The sequence below is a fragment of the Galeopterus variegatus genome, unplaced genomic scaffold (assembly GCF_000696425.1).
Source record: "Galeopterus variegatus unplaced genomic scaffold, G_variegatus-3.0.2 Scaffold9426, whole genome shotgun sequence".
In the NCBI taxonomy this organism is placed as follows: domain Eukaryota; kingdom Metazoa; phylum Chordata; class Mammalia; order Dermoptera; family Cynocephalidae; genus Galeopterus; species Galeopterus variegatus.
The window spans coordinates 27,984-49,230 of NW_007735537.1; the positions used below are offsets into that span (position 1 = coordinate 27,984).

Below are 21,247 nucleotides of genomic sequence, written 5' to 3' on the forward strand. Positions count from 1 at the left end.
GGATCGCAACCCTCAGTGTTGCCCCCGCACCGGACTGGGGACCAGCAACGGGATCGCAGCCCTCGGCGCTGCCCCCGCACCTCGCTCAGCCAGTGAGCGGGAACCGGTCTGTATGTGGGATCCGAACCCTCGGGCGGGAGCGCCGCTGCGCTTCCCAAGCGGCGCACTTATCCAGTGCGCCACCGGGCCGGCCCCAGAACAAGATTTTAATGCCAAAGAATTCATTCTTTTTGCAGGCCCATGCCCTCTGAACTTTTATGTGATGCTATTTAAAAATTTCCTCAACTCCTAATTTTATGTGAGATCCAGCTGTGGCAGCCAAGGTATTTTTCAGAATGTAACCCCCAAGGTAGGCAGGGATTAGGGCAATGAGCAACTCACATGAGCTATACGTGAAGGAAACTGCAGTCTGGGGGAAAACTGTTTTTGTGGAATAGCAGTTTGACTGTAAGTCAAATGAAAGAAAATTACATGAGAGTACATTAATATTTAGAAGAAATCACTTGTTGTGTACCTAAAAACTACTGAAAAGTCCTAAGATACATAATTCATTGTATTGTTGCCTACTACATGTTTAGATTTGAAAGAGATGTATAACATAGTAGTTAAGAATATGGACTTAGGTATTTTACTCAATTGGACTGTAGCCCCTGTGCTATATTGCCTATGGCTTTTAGGCAAGTTACTTAGTATCTTTAAGCAAGGCCCATTTTGTTAAATGGAAATAACACCTACATCAAGTCAAATAATGAATAAGCATCTGTCAATGCACATTGTGTTCAGTAGTGAGTAGTTGCAATAACAACAGCATCAGCCCCTGCAGCAATAAAGTAAAAACAACTATAGAAAATCACTGTACGCACTGTTTAAAGAGGCAAAATTGACTTGCCCACGTATCACGGTTGGGAAGAGAGAGTTGGCACGAGAACTTGGGTTATTTTGGCAAATTCTTATTAGCTCAAAATTCTTGATATACTTCTCTCACTTCTCTCTAAGCAGGCCCCCGTAGATTTTTTTTTCCTGTTATAATTTGGTTTACATATATCAGAAATACAAGTTAATAAATGTTCAGTTTAGAAAACTTTGGAAAACAGGAGGTCAAAAGGAAAAAAAAAAAAACTCATTCCCTTAGATAGTTGCCAAGTAAAATATTTGGACATAAATATACAAAAAAATTATTTGTTTATCTGAAATTCAAATTTAGCTGGGCATCTGGTATTTTTATTTGCGATATGTGGTAACCACACTCCAACAAGAACTGCTAGTGAGTATTATAGCATATATGTTAGATCTTATGTTATTTTATAAACAACTATATTTGTAAGTTATTTTTGTATATACAACTGGAGCTTTATAATAAGATTAACTATATAATTACCTAACTTTACCATTGTATTTTTAGTTTACTTTTCTTCAATGGTCTCACTTTTATATTTTAATATTTATCTGTCAGGAATTTATTTTTATGTACATTGTTAGATGTGGGTATTAGCTTTTTCCCCTTAATGGTTAAGTACTTGCCAAAATATCATATATTGAATTTTTTTCTTTTTCATATTTAGTTAAATTTAGTGATTATAATATTATAATTTAACCATTATAGTAGTCTAAATTATTAATTATACTTTGTTCTTTTTCCACCTGGTTTAATTTCTTATCTTTATTTTAATTAATATTTGTAACTTTCTGATTGTATATTAACATACATTATAATTTTATTGTAATCTATGAGAATTAATTCTTTAACAAAATAATCATGGTAGACATTATAAATAAAATAATGCTAACTCACAAGCACTATATAACCAGCATGTTTAAAATGAAATTCATGTTCTTTTTACTAAATCTTGATCTCTCTTCTGTTCTTCAACTCAATTCTTGATGATACTGTTCCAGCCAAACAAAATCCTGTTTCCCCAGGGATTCTTTCCTGACCTCTACATCTAAACAATCCCCAGGCTCTTCTTATAATATATCCTAAATATTTCTGAAATCTTTTCCTTTTCTTAACCGTCAGTACTATTGGCTGAATTTATACCATTATCTCTGGCCTTGCTGGACCAAAGCATTTTCCAAATAGTTGCCAGAATGTTCTATCTAAAGGTCCTCTCTGACATTTCTCTCTATCTGTTGGGCTTCAATGTGTTCAGAGCCAGTCCTCCTCAGCTCCCTCTACAAGCTCCACTAGTCCTCAGTGGAATTCCATTCAAGTTCTTCCTCTGATGGCTGCCAAAGATCTGGCCTGTCTACTAGCCTCATCTCTAAGTTGTTCCGTAACTCTTGCAGGAATTCCAAACCCTTTCATATTCCTTCTTTCCCCATCCCATCCCTGTGACACGTGCACATTCACACACAATCCATTTTATGCATTCATGCCTCTCCCGCCAGCATGCCACCACTGCCCTTTCCCTGGCTACCTCCTGTCTGTGCCAGAGACAACTGCCTGCTCAATATTCCTCTCTACTTCTCCCTTACTCATGGACCGTGATTTCACTGTGTAGCAATCTAGGTGTAGCCTCCGGATGTAAACAGTAGTCATTGCTGGGCCTGCCAGGAAAGCTTCCTTATAGGACCCTTTTACCCTGACTCTCCCTTCCTGTCTTCTTTCTTGAAGTACAGACACTATGGCTGAAACTCTACGAATCTTCTTGGACCTCACAAGGACTTTGAAGGTTGTCATATAAGAGACATTGACATACACATATTTACACATTACTAGTACACACAGTGCAGAGGTTAAATACGCTTTATTGAGAACAATTTAGAAGCAGGGAAGCAGTGGAGCCTTTCACTTACGCCGTAAAACACTTGCTTACTAGCAGGACAATAAACTTCAGGCTGTATTATACCTTGACTCCATTTAAATTTTTTTGTTAGTTCCAGTTTCACATCCATTTTGGAGGGAGCGATATTTTTCATATCCTAAAATTATGAAGGCTATTTTCAAAATATGCCATTGACATATATGGCAAGATTCCTCAAGATACGGGATTATGTAATGCAAACTATTTGATACTACATATAAGTATTCTTAGTTTTTGCTTGCCAGTGTTGAATATGTTTGGAAATAATATTCAGTTTATTTCAAACCTTAGTAATTGCCACTAATTTGTTGTCTAGAATTGCTTTGGGCCTTTGTAAAAGGGGTTTTGTATTTGTGTCTTGTTTCTTGGCTGGTGTCCCTTCCCAAACTACATAATTTGTCAGTAAAGCACAATAAGTGGTTTTTCTCATCTTCAAATTTTCAGCTGTAGAAATTGCCACATAATGTCCTTATGTTTGTCTTCTTTATGTATGTTTTTTCAAGGTAAAATATTTTTGATTTTACAGACAGTGGCTCTTGATGGAACATTATTTTTAAAATCTGGGGTGATCTCTGGAGTGTCAAGTGACTTAATAGACAAGGCTAGATGCTGGGATGAGAAAGAGTTAACGAATCTAAGAGAAAGAAGAAGCCAGCTAATCCAAGAGCTGAAGGTAAAGCCATGTCATAAAAGTTACAAAATACTAGCGGAATAACGGAGTGTGTTTTTATAACACGTTGGGTTTTTTTGGTAATAAAAGTAGCATGCCTATCATTTTAAAATATTCAAATGATGCAGTAAAAATATTTACTGTATTCCTACAGTAAAAAATAATAATTATATATCAGTGATATATGCTATCATATAATAAATTTGATGTTTAGCCTCCTAAAATGTTCTCTGTATATGCAAGTATATGTATTTTCCTATTTTCACTGCTTTAAAATATATTTTTGCTGTAAGTAGTGTTTGCAACAAGCTTTTTCATTTTTTGCCATAAAATGTCATTTTAATTTTCATATCTAGAAAGTTACTTTATTTTTTAATGAATTCTGCCTGGTATTTTATTTTTTAGATGTTATTTATTTAACCAGTCTCGTATTGATTTGTATTTTGCTGTTCCAAATTGTGCGACATAAAACATTCTTTAGAGATGGAGAATAACATAGTATCTAAGAGTATAAATCCTATAGCCAAGCTAACTGGGTTTGAATCATGAGTCTGCCACTCACTAGTGGTATGACCTTGAGCAAGGTCCTCTTTGTATCTTAGTTGTCCCTTATGTAAAATGGGGACAATAAATGTACGTAACATTCACTGTTATTATAAGGAATACATCAAACAACTTAGATAAAATACTGAACACAATTCCTGGCATATGAAGCACTCTATAAATGTATGTTGTTTTTATAACTTTAGTTGCATAAATCTGTCTCTGAGATGAATTTCTATAAGTGGAATATCTGGGTCTAAAATATGTGTATTTAAAACGTTGATAGACAGTAGGTCGATTAGCTCAGCTGGTGAGAGTGCAGTGTTATAACACCAAGGTCAAGGGTTCTATCCCTGTATGAGTCAGCCACCAAAAAATATATAAATAAATAACATGTTGATAGATATTGCTAAATTCTCATCAAAAGAAAACCTGTAGTAGAGTGTGCATGTCCCTACATTGCAGCACTGGGTAATAGCAAATATTTTAATCTTTTTCAATCTGATTGATAGAAAACTGTAGTCTAGTTTGATATTCATTTCTCAAATTACAACAGGTTGAACATTTCCTCATGTATCTATTGGTTCCTTGTAAGTTTTTCTTCTGTGAAGTGTGTGTTTATTTTCTGTGCACATTTTTCTATTAGGTTGTTTGTTATTTTATTACCTATTTTAAGTTATTTGTATAATGAGTAAATGACTCCTTAGTCATATACTCTTATGTTGTAAATCTCCTATGTTTGACTTTTTTATTGGCTTTATTAGGGTATAATGAGCAAACACCTATTTTAAGTGTGGAATTGAATACATTTTGACAAATCCATGTCATTATGTAACCACCACCACAATCATGATGTAGCTCATTTCCAGTACCCCACCCCCACACCCAATCCCATTTTTGTGCTCCTTTACACTCAGTCCCCTCCCCTAGACCCCTTAGGGCCGGGCAACCCAATCTTTCTGTCATTACAGTTTTTCCTCTTCTAGGCTTTCACTTGAATGGAATCATCCAGTAAGAAGTTTTTGCCCATGCTTTCTCTACTTAGCCTAATGTTATTGATACTCATGTGTGCGTATGAACAGTTTATTCCTATTTATTGCCAAGTATCTGTTTGACACTTGCCTTTATTCTTTTTTGTCATACATATGTTTTTCATCTTTATGTAGCCAAATTTATTAATCTGTTATAACTTCTGGATGTTGTAATGTATCATGCTTAGAGAGATGTAATTCTTTCTTAAGCTCACAAAAGAAACTCAATAGTGCTTCTTTCTATTGCTTTTGTGTATTTAACATTTACATTTTTTTTATTCCTTTGGAATTTATTTTGATGACTGGGGATCCAGCTTATTTTTACCAATTGACTTGTCATTTTATAAAGGTATCATTTGCTGGATATTGTATTCCCCCCACACACTTGAAATGTCAACTTTAGATACTAGATTGATAGAATGCTTCCAGATTATTTGTTTTTTCTATTTAGCTTTCTTCTTTTGTGTATACAAATTACCAGTTTCTGATTCAAGGACTGAATCAAAAACTTCATTTTCGGCAAGGTTACTTAACATCTTTTAAACTTTTCCTGTAAGCATAAGACTACATTTTATGTTTTAGTCTAAAGTATACAAAACATACAGCTTTTAAAAATTTTACAAACTTAGGTCTAGGCACAGAGAAATTTCTGGGAAGATGGCAAATTGAAATGAATCTTGCATCCTATCCATGTCCATATTAAGTTCCTACCTGGTTTTTGTTTGTTTGTTTGTTTTAATTTACTTTTTTATTATACATTAATTTGGGGTAAAACGTTGATTTTCAATAATTGTGTAGAATGTGTGCGTGGATCAATACAGTTAGCTTATTCCTCATTACAATATGCAGTCATCCTTTGTGTCCATTGAACAATTCCTCATTAGCCCCCTTTCTTTTCCCCTCCCCTCCCCTTTTCCACTTACATTTTTCTAAAAGTTCAATGTAATACCGTGATTGCTGTTTCTTTTTTTCTTTCTCTCTGCCTCTCTTTATTGTTCATTTGTTTATGGATTCAGCTCCCAGCTATGAGTCTGGTATTTCTCTTTCTGTACTTGGGTTGTTTCACTTAGGATAATTTTCTCCAGGCTCATCCATGTTCTTGCTAACGGCAGAAGTTCATTCTTTTCAGGGCTGAGTAGTATTCCAATGTTTATATATACCACAATTTCCTTATCCAGGCATCCATCTATGGACATTTAGCTTGGTTTCATTGCCTAGATATTGTAAATAGAGCTGCAGAAAAACAGGAGTGCAAGTATCCCATTGACCTAATGTTTTCCAAACCTCTGGATGTATCCCCAGGAATGGGGTTGCTGGATCATATGGCAATTCTCTCTGCAGTTGTTTGAGGAACCTCCATAGTGTTCTCCATAATGGTTGTACTAATTTACAGTCCCAGCAACAGTGTAGGAGGGTTATCATTTCTCCACCTCCTTGCCAGCGTTTGTTCTTCTCTGTCTTTTTGATAATAGCCAGTCTAACTGCGGTGAGGTGATATCTCAGTGTGGTTTTGATTTGTGTTTCTCTGATTAATAGTTCTGTTGAGCATTTTTTCATATCCCTGTTGGCCATTTGCAAGTCTTCCTTTGAAAAATGTCTATTCAGCTCCTTGGCGCATTTTTTAAATGGACCATTGTTTGCTGTAAAGTTGTCTGAGCTCTTATATATTCTGTATATTAGTCCCTTGTCAGTTGCTCAGTTGGCAAATATTTTCTCCCATTGTGTCGGATGTCTTTTCACTATATTCATTGCTTCCTTTGCTATGCAGAATCTGTTTAGTTTGATATAATCCCATTTGTTTCTTTTTTCTTCTGTTGCCTGTGCTTTTGGTGGGCTATTCATAGTCATTGCCCAGTCCTATATGCTGGAGCATTTCCCCTACGTTTACTTGGAGGATTTTAAAGTTTCAGCCCTTATATTTAGGTCTGTAATCCATTTTGAGTTGATTTTGGTATATGGTGAAAGGTACAGATCAAGTTTCATTCTCCTACAAATGGATATTCAGTTTTCCTAGGAGCATTTATTGAAGAGATAGTCTTTTCCCCAATGTATATCCTTGGGGCCTCTGTCAAAGATCAGTTGGCTGTAAATATGTGGGTTGATTTCTGAGTTCTCTATATTGTTCCATTGGTCCATGTGTCTGTTCTATGCCAGTACCATGCTATATTAGACATTTGTAATATAGTTTGAAGTCAGGAAACTTAATGCCTCCAGCTGTACTTTTTTTGCTCATGATTGCTTTGGCTATTTGGGGTCTTTTGTTGTTCCATATGAATGTTAGATGTGTGTCTCATCTGAACCAAGTGACAGCTGGGTGGAAATGATATCTTGGGTTCTGGGGAGGCTGCTCGGAAAAGCTGATGCAGGGCTTCATCTTCTTTATCTGTAAAGAGCCCCTGGGGAAGTATAAGGACATGGGGATCCTAAGGGTAAGTTAAATTTGTCCCATGTGGGTATGGCTGGTCTTGAGTCCCAGAAAGCTAGTTATTTGCTGCACAGGTAGGTTGTGGGGCTGCTGTTCTTTAGGGTGCTTTAATACCCAAACTTGATCCTCAGTGGGCAAAAAATACATAAAAGGATCTGAGGTGTTCCAGGAGCCAGGCAACAACTTGAATAAAACAAAACAAAACAAACAAACAAACAAACAAAACAAAATAAAGGAGCTTTAAGGAGATTCAGTATAGTTTTGACCCTCACCCCAACCGCTCTTGCCAAAAAGAAAAATTTAAAAAAGAAAAAATAAAGAAGAAGAAGAATTAAGACCTTCTGGAACTAAAAATATTTCTTAGTTACAGAATGAAGTAGATGATTTAAAGTAGAGGATTTCTGTTGTTGACAACCAAATTAGCCATCTGAGAGACCAAATGGAAGAAGCATCTCAATGAAGGGAACAAAATTGCAAAGATAATGAAATCATGAAGTAAAGATATCTGCTAATAGAGACTTAGCAGACAGACTCGGGGAACTAGACTTGAGAATAATAAAATCTCAGAAGGATGAAAAGGAACACATGGGAGAGGAAACATATTTTAAAAATAATTCTCTAATTTGAGAATGAATCTTAACATACCATTGAAAGGACACACTCAATCCCATGTAGGTTTGTTGAGAAAAGGCCCACCATAATGAAGATCTTGGTGTAATTCGTGTTTGCCTAAGTTATAGAATCAGTGCTAAACAACCCTCCCTCACACTTTTCAAAAAAAAATTAGATTTAAAAAAATCAATCTTATAGACTACAGAACTTGTTAGTACTGTGTAGTAATAGCCACAGGAAAAAGGATTATAGCCCAGGATACAATTTACCTTTTAGGAATCTGCAGACAAGCAGATTCAGATACAATGTCATTTACATACTCCATGTGACAAAGATACTAGAGAAAGTACTCTAAGTACCACATGAATTAGGTTAAACCTAATTATAATAAATTAATAGTGCTAAACTAACAGCAAAACCAACATAATACAAATGGAGAGAGATGTAAATAAGTTCCACAGTTCTCATCTGTGAAGAGAGGAAATTAGAATATTCTAAAGATTAAATCTTGAGGGGTGGGAGGGTAAGAAATGGAACCAAAGTGTTAAACACAAGAACAGATAGCAAACCAACAGAAACGAATGAAAAGAACAAAAAATGGAAGGAATAAAATTTTTGTATAATAGACATTACGGTAAATGAGTGGATTTAATTTTCCCATTAAAAGACCAAGGTTGTCATAGGTTAAAAAGCTAAATGTGTCATTTAGAAGAAGTCATTTTAAAATTGAGTGTTGAAAATAATGGCATGAGCACCTGGCAAATGCAAACAAAAAAAAGGAGTGACAATATCAGACAATGTGAAATTTAAAGTTAAAAATCCTTGGGTTGTATAGTACACTTTTTTTTTTCCTTTGTGTCTTTTTTACTGACCGGTAACGGGATAGCAACCCTTGGTGTCGCGCCCGTACGGGGGACCGGCAACGGGATCGCAACCCTCGGTGTTGCGCCTGCACCGTGCTAAGCCAGTGAGCGGGAACCGATCTCCACATGGGATCCGAACCCTCGGCGGGAGCCACCGGCCGGCCCAGAGTATACTTCTTAATAAAGATGAAACTTATAGTGAAACGTTTTAGTGGTATGACTTGAAGTTACTCGCAGGCTTTTATGCTTTAGTTTCCTTATCAATAGAATGTGAATAATAATACCACCGATTTCATAACCTTGTTAAGGGGATTAAGTAGGTTAATATATAGAAGCTGCAGAGAACAATGATAAGTGCTCAGTAAGTGTGACGTATAATGAACAATACCCATGAAACACTTAGAGGAACTGGTCACATGCTGACCTCGATGGAAACCTCAACAGTTTCTTAAACGTACACTTTAGGTCACCTTGATCATACTCCATGAAGTTAGAAATAGTGACCAAAAAAGTCTTTGCCTACATAGAAATTCAGTGTGCTTGTAGATAGTTTAGGGATCAACGACGAATAAAGAGGCAAATTATAAAATGCCTAGAAAATGATGAATATGCCTCCTACCATTATTTTTGAGACACAATAAAAGCTGCATCAAGAGTGAAATGTTTTAATTATTAAAGAAGAAAGACGAAATACAAGGGAAGTTATTACTCTCCTTAGGAGATTAGAACAACCACAAAATGCCAAAAACATAAAAGGGAATTACTTTTCAAAGCTGAAATTAATTACATTTCAGAAAAAGGACAAATGAATCTAAAAGCTGGTTCCTTTGAATGACTAATACAATAAACTCTTCGCAACCCAAATGGAGGAAAGAAAAGCCAGAAGCAAACATACGTGATCAGGAATGAGAAAATTAAAAACCTTTAAAGAATCTTAGATACAAATAAGTATATAGTTTAAAAATGGAAAACCTGGAAGAAACTATTTTCAGAAAATATTAATTACCAAGATTGAACAGAAAAATGTGGGACATTTGAAAAGAAATGCAGTAGCAGGCTTTAATGTCATCGGCTGGCCCAGTCCCCATCCACATCTTCCTTCCTTACCAGCCTCTATTGTAGAATCGTAAAATACTAAGAGAACTTGATTTCCAAAGTTTCCTTGTGGCTATGGGTGGCCATGTGACAGTTTTGGCCAATGAGATATAAATGGCAGTGTTACTGTTACTTTTTACATTTTCGTGTACTTGACTAGAACACAGTCAAGAGGCCTGGAGCTGTAGCAGCAATCTTGCACCAAGAGAAAAGCAAGCAGGAGATAAAAGCCATTGAACTAAGAAACAGAGTGGGTGCCATTGTTGAGCAACTGCATCACCCTAGACTGCTTTTGTTTGGGGGAAATAGGAAACCACTATATTTAAAGCAACTGTTAGTTGGCTGATCTACCATTTGAAAAAGGCTTAAGGAATATAAAATGGTACAGCTGCTGTGGAAATAGGATGGTGTTTCATCAAAAATAGAATGATCCAGCAATTCTACCTTGGGGTGTCTACCCAAAAGAATTGGAAGCAGGGTCGCAGGGATATTTGTACACCCGTGTTCATAGCGGCATTATTCACAATAGCTAAAAGGTAGGAGCAAGTCAAGTGTCCATCGATGGACGAATGGATTAAAATGTGGTATATACATGTGTGTACAGTGGGCTAGGGGAACAGAGAATGAGTACTTTAATGGACTTAGAGTTTCAGTTTTACAAAATGAACAGTTCAGAAGATTACTGCATGACATTGTAAATATTTAAACACTACTGAACTATACACTTAAAAATAGTAAAGATAGTAAATTTTATGTTACGTGTATTTTACCACAAATTAAAAATGACGACTCTGGGTTTATAGCTGGCTGAGGTCTATGTGATATAATTCTAATGCTGTGTAAACCATTCTAGATCATGAAAAACATGGAAGCTTCCCAGTTCATTTTATAAAGATTGTATAACTTTAATATTAAATATTATAAAGATAGTAAAACTCCAAAACTAAAGACTGACTTTCCTTATGAATATAAATGCATAGTTTTTATTTGTGCACCTCAAAAGGGAAAAGCATATTCTCACAATAGGAATAAATGTAAATATGAAGGCACAGTAACTCCATAAATATATGCAATTATCATGGGTCAATTAAGAAAAAAAGACAAAAGGAGAGAAATAGAGAGTAGAATAGTGTTACCAGAGGCAGGGAGGGGGAGGGGGTCTGGGGACAGTTTGTTGGCCCAGGACAAAGCTACAATTAGAGAGGAGTAACAAGTCCTGGTGCCCTAGGGTGACAGTAGTAATAATATTGCATAGTATATTTCAAGACAGCCACAAAAGAGTGTCCTGAATGTTATAACCACAGAGGAATGAATTTCTAAGTGAGAGATAATGCCAATAATTCTGATTAGAACATTGTACAATATGTGCATGTGTTGCAACAACAAGCTGTGTCACATAAACACTGCGATGAATAAAATAAAATTAATTTGAAAAGAAAAGTTTGTCTTATTGGAATACATAAAACAACATAAAGGGAAGACATGCTATATTCATAGGTTAGAAGAACTTCCATTAATTTATAACTTGGGTACAATTTTAAATAAAATACTACCAAGGAGTTTTTAATTGATAAAATGATATTCTAGTTCTTACAAGTGAATTTTCTTGAGACTATTCAAAAAATATATAATAAAAGAGAGTGAGGTAGGACTTCCCCTGCTGGTACACAGAATACTCTGAGAAACCATCGGAATCTAGTTCATGTAGTATTGACATAGAAATGGATAGATAGCAACGCTGGGAATTCCAGAAGTAGAGCCCAGTATATTTGACAACTCTGTATATAACAAAGATGAAATTTCATTCAGAGGCAAAAGGTTAGTTTATTTAATAAATGGTATCAGCACATCTAGAGAAAGTAATTTTGTGCCTCATCTTATGACATATGTAAATTCTAGATGGATTAAAAGATGAATACAAAATAATTTTTAAATGAGGATAAAAGCCATTGTGTCCTTTTTTTAAAAAAGATGACCGGTAAAGGGATCTTAGCCTTTGACTTGGTGTTGTCAGCACCACGCTTTCCCAAGTGAGCCAACCGGCCATCCCTATATGGGATCCGAACCCATGGCCTTGGTGTTATCAGCACCACACTCTCCTGAGTGAGCCACGGGTCGCCCCCATTGTGTACATATTTAAACAAGTTTTCAATGAAGAGCATAAGCTGTATCCTATAGAAGAACCCTTTGCAAATTCACATGAAGAAGACATTATGATAGAAACACCTGGGCTAGGGATAGGAGTAGATAATTCAATGAAAGAAGAAATCCTTGTGGTCAGTAAACATAAAGAAATGTTTTATATAGAATATAGTACTTGGGAATACAAATTAAGATTACTTTATGCCTATCAATAAGATATGGAAAAATAAATATATATGTAAAATGCTTATTGCAGGCAGAGATGTAAGGAAAGGAGTACTCACATTAGTTATAGAAATGTGAATTATTACACCTTTTGGGAAAGCAATCCAGTATCAGCTATTAAAATAAAAACATGAATACTTTTGACCCACAAATTTCAACCAGAGAATTTATTACACGGAAATAAAAACACCAGTACTTGAGGGCATACGTAAAGGTATGTTGAAATATTGTTCATGGTCGCAAAAACCTGGAAACAAAGTAAATGCCCATCATTAAGTGAGTAGTTGAATGATTCTGGTACAGTCACTCTCCGGAATAATATGCACCCATTGAAAGAATGAATTTAGAGCTTCATCAGTTGACTTTTGTGAGTAATTGAAAGAGAAAAGTAAAATGCAGAAACGCACTATCCATATGATTCTAAATTTGCAAAACAAGCCTGAAAAACCAACACAGATAGGTGAATATATATATATATATACCTCGTGTACTTGTATGTCATAAGGACTAGGAGTAAAAGTACAGAACATTTACGAGGGAGATAATTTGTTTGAGTAATAAGGTGAGGGAAGGGAGAAGGGAATGGGGGAGGCAAGCAGAAAGACAAGGATGCCTGGAAAGTGAGGCAGTGAGTCACGCCATCCTGCTGATGCTGTTCCTCTGTGTTGAGGGGAACACGTCCACTCCCCGTTCTTCATTTTTCATACCTAGTCCTTTCCTGTTGGAAAGTATATTAGTTTTTAGAGGAGTTTATATGGCATCTAGGGTATTCCAGATGGCTAATGTACTTAAATGCCTGGTCTCTTATAAGAAGGAGGGGAGGTACGGTGTTGTTGTATGTACAAATCAGTGAATTATTACACGTGAAAGCACTTTGAAAAGAGAAAGTGCTTTATTACTGTAAAATGTTCTTATATTTCTCTTCTTTTTTAGGATTTAATGAAGACTCTCCACAAGGAAACAGATTTAAAACAAATACAGACTCTAGTACAAGGAACTCTTGCACGACACAAATATTCACAGAGTGAACTAGATATGATAAAAAAGCACCTTGCGACTTTTTACCAGGTACTACAGACTTACACAAAATGTGATGGAAATTAGAACGACAGCAGTTTCAGGAATTCTATAGATAGCATCATGTACTTTTTAGATAGTTTACCTTATGATTGAGGTTACATTATTGTCCTTTAATTATTTTTATAGTACTTAGTCTTATTATCCATCTATACTTGAATTCCTCTTAACTCACGGATACCACTTTTATTCTAAAAGACACCTAATCATGCATGTTTAAAAATGTTTTCTCCTTTGTTATTAGGAACAATCTCAGTTACAAAGTGAACTACTAAATATTGAGTCTCAATGTACTAAGTTGAGCGAAGGAATCAAAGAAAGACAACAAAGAATTAAAGAATTTCAAGAAAAGATCGATAAGGTCGTAAATGTTATGTTTGTTATTGAATGACATACAGAATATAGTTCTAGACCAGATATCAGATTTAGCACTTCTTGAATGTGTGCTAAAGCAAAGGATGATATTGTTAACACTGTCCTATCAGAGACAACACGTACGCTAAATTTTATTGTTTTGCCAAATTAGTCTCCTTGCATCTTTTGCAAACCACTGTTGCCCATCTTAGGAGACAGTGACCAGTGCATACTCCCTTCTGTTCAACCTCTCGTTGCCCATTGGAAAAAATAGTCTCTTCATTTCTCCCACTGTCCTTGACAACAGGAGGAAGAGAACTGTCATTCAGGTTATCTTTTAAGGCTCCTCTATTACTCAGTAGTTATTTTTTTCTAACATCTATTAAATGCCAGGCATGGTGCTTGACTCTTGGGGCAAGGAAGATTTGGTTATCTAGCCTCAGCTTATAAAGTGACAGGAACTTTCTAATTTAATTTATTCACCAGTTGAGTATCTCTAATCTTCCAAGTGTTATTTGTCAGATCATGACTCTGTAACTTCAACCCATGGCTTTTAGTTCTGCTTTTTATCACATGATTTGAAACCGGACTCATGCTCCTCTTTAATTATCTCTTTTTCAGGTTAAATATCCCTAATTTCTTTTATCATTTCACATTACCATGTATTTAAGGCCAGTTTTGGTAATGATCCCGTGGAAAATGCTTCCTTCCTGCACCATCCCCACATTCACTCTTGTTTGTCAATGCCCATAAAGGAGCATAATGTCGAAATATTTTCTCACCAGTACAGAGTATCATGGGACTCTGTGCATGTGATTATAACTTTCCATGATTGGGATTATCTACTTGTGCTAATTGGATCAATCTACTGCATCAATCTTATTACATTTATATTTAATGTACATTCAACTAAAATCTGAAAGTTCGTAACATGTCCTGTTGTTAAGACAGGTTTCTCTCATCCTATAATTGTACATAAACTCAGGAGTTTAAAAATATTTGAGCTAAATTTTATTTTGTTGGATTTAGCTCACTGCAGTTTTTCCACATCTTTTTGATTCTTAATTCTCTGCTCTATTCCTCTCGAGTTCATACTGCCTAAGATGCTGTAGTACCACACGTAGATAAAGAATATTTCCTCTGTTTACATAGAATGTTATATTCTGGTGTGACTAAAGTGAATGACTAAATTATTCAAATTTTATATTAAACACTTAATAAGGCCAATTTGCAAGCTTTCTTTATGGGTTTTCTGAATAAGAAATTTGAAAATAGATAGACATAGCATATGGAATTAAAGGAAGAGAAAGCACTGGCTCCTCAGAATACAGTAATGTTTGGTAGAATTAGTTTTTGACCTAATCCGCAAAAACTTGAGGGAAAATTTTATATTGAAGCATTTAGCTATATATTTCTTAAAATTATTAAACCAGCTGTTTTAAAATAATTTAAAAGGTAGAAGATGATATTTTTCAACACTTCTGTGAAGAAATTGGTGTGGAAAATATTCGTGAATTTGAGAACAAACATGTTAAACAGCATCAGGAAATGGATCAAAAAAGGTATTTTTATTAAAAGATGCTTGCAAGCAGCTCACATGTATATAAAAGTAATAAATATTATTTCATAATTTAGAGGAATTATGCCCGAGGTAATTTTTATTTCAGTTCCTCCAGAAATAGCTAATAAAAATTCATATTCTTCTACAGAGATCTAATTCCTTCATTCCATAATTTATAAAAGAAAGCACAGATATACAATATCAGAGAATGGGGGCTTAATTACACTTGCACTGTTAATTAGAAGAAAAATGTGACACTAATTTACTTGGTTGTCTGTAAATATCCATATAGGCAGATAAAATTGATAATTTTCAATAAATAATGTATTACCAAAAATTTCCCTAAACAAGATTAGAAAAATCGAAAGATGCCAACTACCATAGGACAGGAAAGTAAAAATTCTTCCTTCCCACCCCATCCACACATGCACCAAGCACATAGTTTCACAGGTGAATCATCCCAGCAAAATTTAAAGGCACAGGTAACTTCAGTGTTTAACGTTTAAACAGATGTTCAGTATTTGAACTGTTTCAGTGTGTAGAAGAGGAAGAAATGCATTTTTTATGGAATAAACATAATATTGATGCCAAAAGTTAAAAAGGTACACATATATAAGAAACTAAAAATCAATCCTAACTGTAAATATCCAAATAAACATGGTTAAATAGAAACCAGGATTACAACAACAAAATGAATATACCATTATCTAGTGGATATTCGAAATATAAGGATGCCTCAGTATCATGAAATCTATTGCTGTAACTCACCAGTTGATGGTCAAAGGAGAAAAATCACATGATCAACTCTAGGGATGATGAAAAAGGTACTTGACAAAATTCAACATCCATTCCTGATTGAAAAATCTTTTAGTGTGAACAGTTAGATTCCTGTGATAAGACAAAATACATCTCATTCGAAATCAGCCTTGTTGTTTCGTGAAGTAAGCCTAGAGGTGTAAAAAGTTAGAAACAAAAGGATACTCTCTACTACCACCACTGTTATCTAACGTTCTTCTGGAGATACTAGTCAGTAGAGCTAGACAGGAAAAATAAATAATGTATAAAAATTTGGAAAGAGGAGGTAGACTCATCACTGTTTGCAGGTTATATCATTTATATCTGGAAAACCCCAGAAAGGAAATGAAAAACTATTAGAAACAAAATAATTCAGTCATGTGGCTGGATATAAATATTTAAATGAAACTTTTTAAAAATTAAAAATACATAATAATTAATTCAAAAATTAATAGCCATTTTATATACAAACTACCTGTAACACAGAATGTTGGGGGAAACTATACCAATCATATCAGGGGAAAACGGTTAAGTACCTTTTAACTAAGAAATAAACTTACCAAATATGAAAAAATATATAAAAAAAGCCTTAAACAAGAATGCAAGATATGAACAGAAATGTGAACATAAAAGAAAGGGATACTAGTTCTTTTATAGTTAAAGTGAATATTATAAAGAAGTTGGTTCTCCCTAAATTACTATAAAACTTAAATATCACATTAATACATAGATGGACCAGTTTTTATTTATTTATTTATTTTTTTTTTTTACTTTATAAGTGACTCTAAAATTCACATGTAGAACTAGCCAAGAAAAACCTGAAACGGTAATGAAAAAGGATTAGAACTCTCAAGTTTTAAAACATAACCTAAACCTTGAGGTACTGGCTCATAAATAGAGTCCAGAAATATACTCAGATCTATGAGGGGATATTTGATATTTTACGTGAATGGAGAAAAGAAACACTCTTCAATTAATCATGTTGGGATTCATGTGGCAGGAACCTGGGAAAAACCTGCTTGGATCCCTTTCTCATTCTTTAGGATCACACTAGTTCCAGCAGAATCAAAGATTTTAATATAAAAAAAATGAAGACATAAAAATACTAGAATAAGTCATAGGAGAATTTAGAACAACAAGGCCTTATTAGGGAAGGCCTTTGAGTATGACATAAATCCCAGAAGCCATAAAAGAAAAATTGACAAAATGCAAATGCAAAGAAATTAAAAAAATAATTTGATGGCAGAAGCACTGTGAAGAAAATGAGAAGATAAGTGATACTCTGGTGGAAATAAACACGCCATCTGTTGAGAAATAGTAAGAGTGGCTGCCACTGGGGAGGTTGAAAGCATAGAAAAGAGACACTTTCCTTTTTGTATATCCTTATACCTTTTGAATTTTGTACCATATGTATATATTATCTATTCAACTATTACATTTAAATCTAAAAGTAGCATGTGCCTCTTGGAGAAAATAGAGAAAACTTCCCATTGTCCAGAAATATAAACTGTTGACATTTTGTCCCACTTCCTTGTATTTTTTCTCTATAATTATTTTAAACTTCATTTATTTAACACATATTAACTATGGAAATATCTGTCAGGCACCCTTCTAGGCACTGAGGATAGTGGACCAGAGAGATCAAGCCCATGCCTGTTCTAAGTCCTTTGCATTTCCATGTACATTTTAGTATCAGCTTTTCAGTTGTTGTAAAATACATGCTAGGATTTTGATTGGGTTTGTGTTTAACCTATAGATCAATCTGGAAAGAATTGACTCTTAAATATACCAATTCATGAGCATGGTATCTATCTTTATTCAGGTCTTTCTGAATTTCTCTCATTAATGCTCTTTAGAGTCTTTCTGATAATAGCCACCAAAAAAAAAAAAAAATGGTCTTTGGTTTTCAGTGTACAGGTCTTGTGCATGTTTTGTTAACATTTATTTGTAAGTATTTCATATCTTTATGCTGTTGAAATGGAATTGTTTTAAAATTTGAATTTAAAATCGTGTGTTGGTAGTATATCAAAATAAAATTGGTTTTTGTATCCTGAAACCTTTCTAAATTTATTTATTATTTTTGATAGCTCTTTTGTAGATCCTTAAGATTTTCAGACTATCAATAGATAGTCAAATTGTCAGTGAATAAAAATATTATTTCTGCCTTTTCAATTAGAATAACTCTTATTTCTTTTTCTTCCCTAATTGTACTTGCTAGGACTCCAGTACAATGTTGAATGAAAGTGGTATGAGTAGACATCCTGCCTCATTCCCATTCTTAGCGGAAGAACATTGTCTGTCTTGGTTGGGTGTATGAACTTTAGAAAGTCCTTTATCAGGTTGTGGAATTACTCTTCTATTTCTACTTGATGGACATTTTTGTCATAAATGAGTGTTGAGTTTTGTCAAATACTTTTTCTGGTATCTATTGAAATGATTGTATGGTTGAGTTTTTTGTTTTTGTTTTTTTAGTTTCTTAATAGTAAGTACATATAATAGTAAATTATACTGATTGATTTTGGAATGTTAATCCACCTTACATGCCTGGAGTGCACCCAAAATGAACATGATCTTTTTCGTATGCTTTTTGGGTTTGTCTTGTTAAAATTTTGTTAAGGATTTTTACATGTATATTTATGAGTCCACTGATCTGTAGTTTTCTTTTCTTGTACTGTCTTTGTCATGTTTTGGTATCAACGTAATGCCAGGCCCATAAAATGAGCTGGGAATTGTTCTCTTCTTTTTCCTGAAGGAGTTTGTATAGAATTTGAATTGTTTTTTCCCTAAATGCTCCGTAAAATTTGCCAATGAGGCACCCTGGGCCATTCACCATTCTTTGTGGGAAGGCTTGTGGTTTGGTATGCTTCTTACAGTTTTTAATTTAACTAGCATTTCTAATTTATATCTAATAATTTACTATTTCTCATTTAGAACAATAAATCTTTTTTAAAAATTAATTTTCCATTAATAATAATAAATGCAAGACTACTGTTAAAACTGAGATTTCTTGAATTTAAAAAGTAAGTGATTTAAAGAAATAAACCATAGTGGAGGCAATACTGGAAATGTTTTCAATAACGAATTTTCGGTTTCCTTAATAGGCATAGTAGAATTCTGGTTATTTTCTTTCTGTTGGTGAACTGTGGTAGATTGTGTTTTTCGAGGAATTTGTGCATTTTATCTAAGGTGTCAGACTTATTGACAAAATTATTCATAGTATTCTCTATCCTTTTTAAAGTCCTCAAGGTCTATACTGATGTGCTGTCGTTTCTGATATTTGTGATTTGCCTTCTCTTACTAATATCTGCTAAAAATGTATCAGTTTTATTGATCCTGTATAAGAACAGTTCATGGTCTTACAATTTCTCTATGGATTGTCTGTTTTTATGATATTGATTTCTCCTGTTGAATGTTTCCTTCCTTATACTTATTTAGTTTTAATTTATTCTTCTTTTTTGGCTTTTTAAGATGAAAGCTTACATTATGTATTGTAGACTTCTCTTCTAATATAAGCATTTCGAGCTATGTATTTCCCTCTAAGTAGTGTTTAAGCTGAATCCCACAAATTTTAGTATGTTGTATATTCATTTTCATTCTGTTCAAAATAATCTCTAATACCCCTTGTGATTTTTTCTCTACGACTCCAGATGTTTAGAAAGAAGTGTGTTGTTTAAATAAATATTGACAAGAGGAGGGGGTTTCAAATATATTTCTGTTACTGATTTTTAATTTAATCCCATTTTGGTAAAGAATATATTCTGCATTATTTCAATCTTTTAAGCTGATTGAGGCTTGTTTCATGGCCTGTCATGTGATCTATCTTAGTGAATGTTCCATGTACACATGAAATGTGCTGGATGGAATATTCTGTACTTGGCAGTTAGGCCAGGTTGGTTGGTGTTGCTCAAGTCTTCTGGGTACTTAACTGATTATCCGTCTAGTTGTTATGGCAGTCAGTAAGAGCAGAGCTTTGAAATTTCCAAATATACAAAGGTACTTCGAACAATTCAAGGAAAAATAGAATTAAAAGATAGTACTAATCTTTCCATGAACTATTTGAAGTACCCTCATACTTCTGGATCTGTCAATATCACCTTCTAGTTTTGTCAGTTTTTACTTAATGTTTTTCAAGCCATATTATTAGGTGCATACATACTGGGGATTGTGATGACTTTCTGATTAATTAATCTGTTTATCATCATAAAGTGACCCCTCATTTCCCCTGTCATATTCCTTGTTCTGAAGTCAACTTTAAAATACAGTAGAGTTTCTCAAGATTTCTGCTTACCACAGTGTTTACTGAGTTTCTCATAAAAGTCTAACTGGAATTCTAATTGAGATTACATTGGATATATAGATTTATTTGAGGAGAAATGGTACCTTCAAAATAGTAAGTCATCCCAATTTAGAAAATAGAATGTCTCTCCAATTATTCTAATCATCTATATCCTTTATTATAATTTTTAAATATTTTTTCCATAGAATCTGTTTGTTTATAAGTTTTATTCTTGTGAGTAGTATTCTTATGATATTTTATAAATTTTTATAGTTGATTTCTACTGTTGTAGAAAAATGGTCTCAAATTTCAGATTGATCTGACATCTGATAACTTTGTTAAACCATCTTATTAATTCTAGCTTATCCATTGTGTATCCCAGGTATTAAGCTTGAGATATCTGTGACATCCGATTGGAGGCATAGAATAGGCAGTTGAATGTACAAGTCAGGAGTTCAAGGGAGACAATCAGGCTAGAGGTATAAATTTCGGCATTGTCAGTATACAGATGGTACTTAAAGTTATGCAAACAGATGAGAGCACCAAGGGAGTGAATATGGATAGAAAAGAGAAGTGATCCCAGGAGATGGTGACAAGTTGAGGAGATGAGCAAGAGCCTTTAAGGGAGCAGCCAGTAAGGGGACAGGAAAGGCAGAGTAGTGTCATGCTCCTGAGCCAAGTGAGGAGGTATTTCACTTCTACATAGTCTGTGTGTCTGCTTCCTCCAGCAGAAATAAATCCTTGAAGGTTTTCTTAACTTCTCCTATAGTTGAC

The 21,247-nt window shown here is 34.4% G+C and overlaps 1 protein-coding gene across 1 annotated transcript in view; it reads left to right on the forward strand.

Annotated features, from left to right (window-relative positions):
• LOC103609287 (structural maintenance of chromosomes protein 1B-like) overlaps window positions 1-21,247 on the forward strand; it is a gene marked incomplete at its 5' end in the record, with an annotated part of 76,474 nt that overhangs the window by 27,830 nt on the left and 27,397 nt on the right. Inside the window, 4 exon segments of the mRNA XM_008593636.1 lie at window positions 3,331-3,477; window positions 13,344-13,478; window positions 13,732-13,848; window positions 15,297-15,403. Coding sequence (XP_008591858.1) covers window positions 3,331-3,477; window positions 13,344-13,478; window positions 13,732-13,848; window positions 15,297-15,403 — 506 coding nt within the window.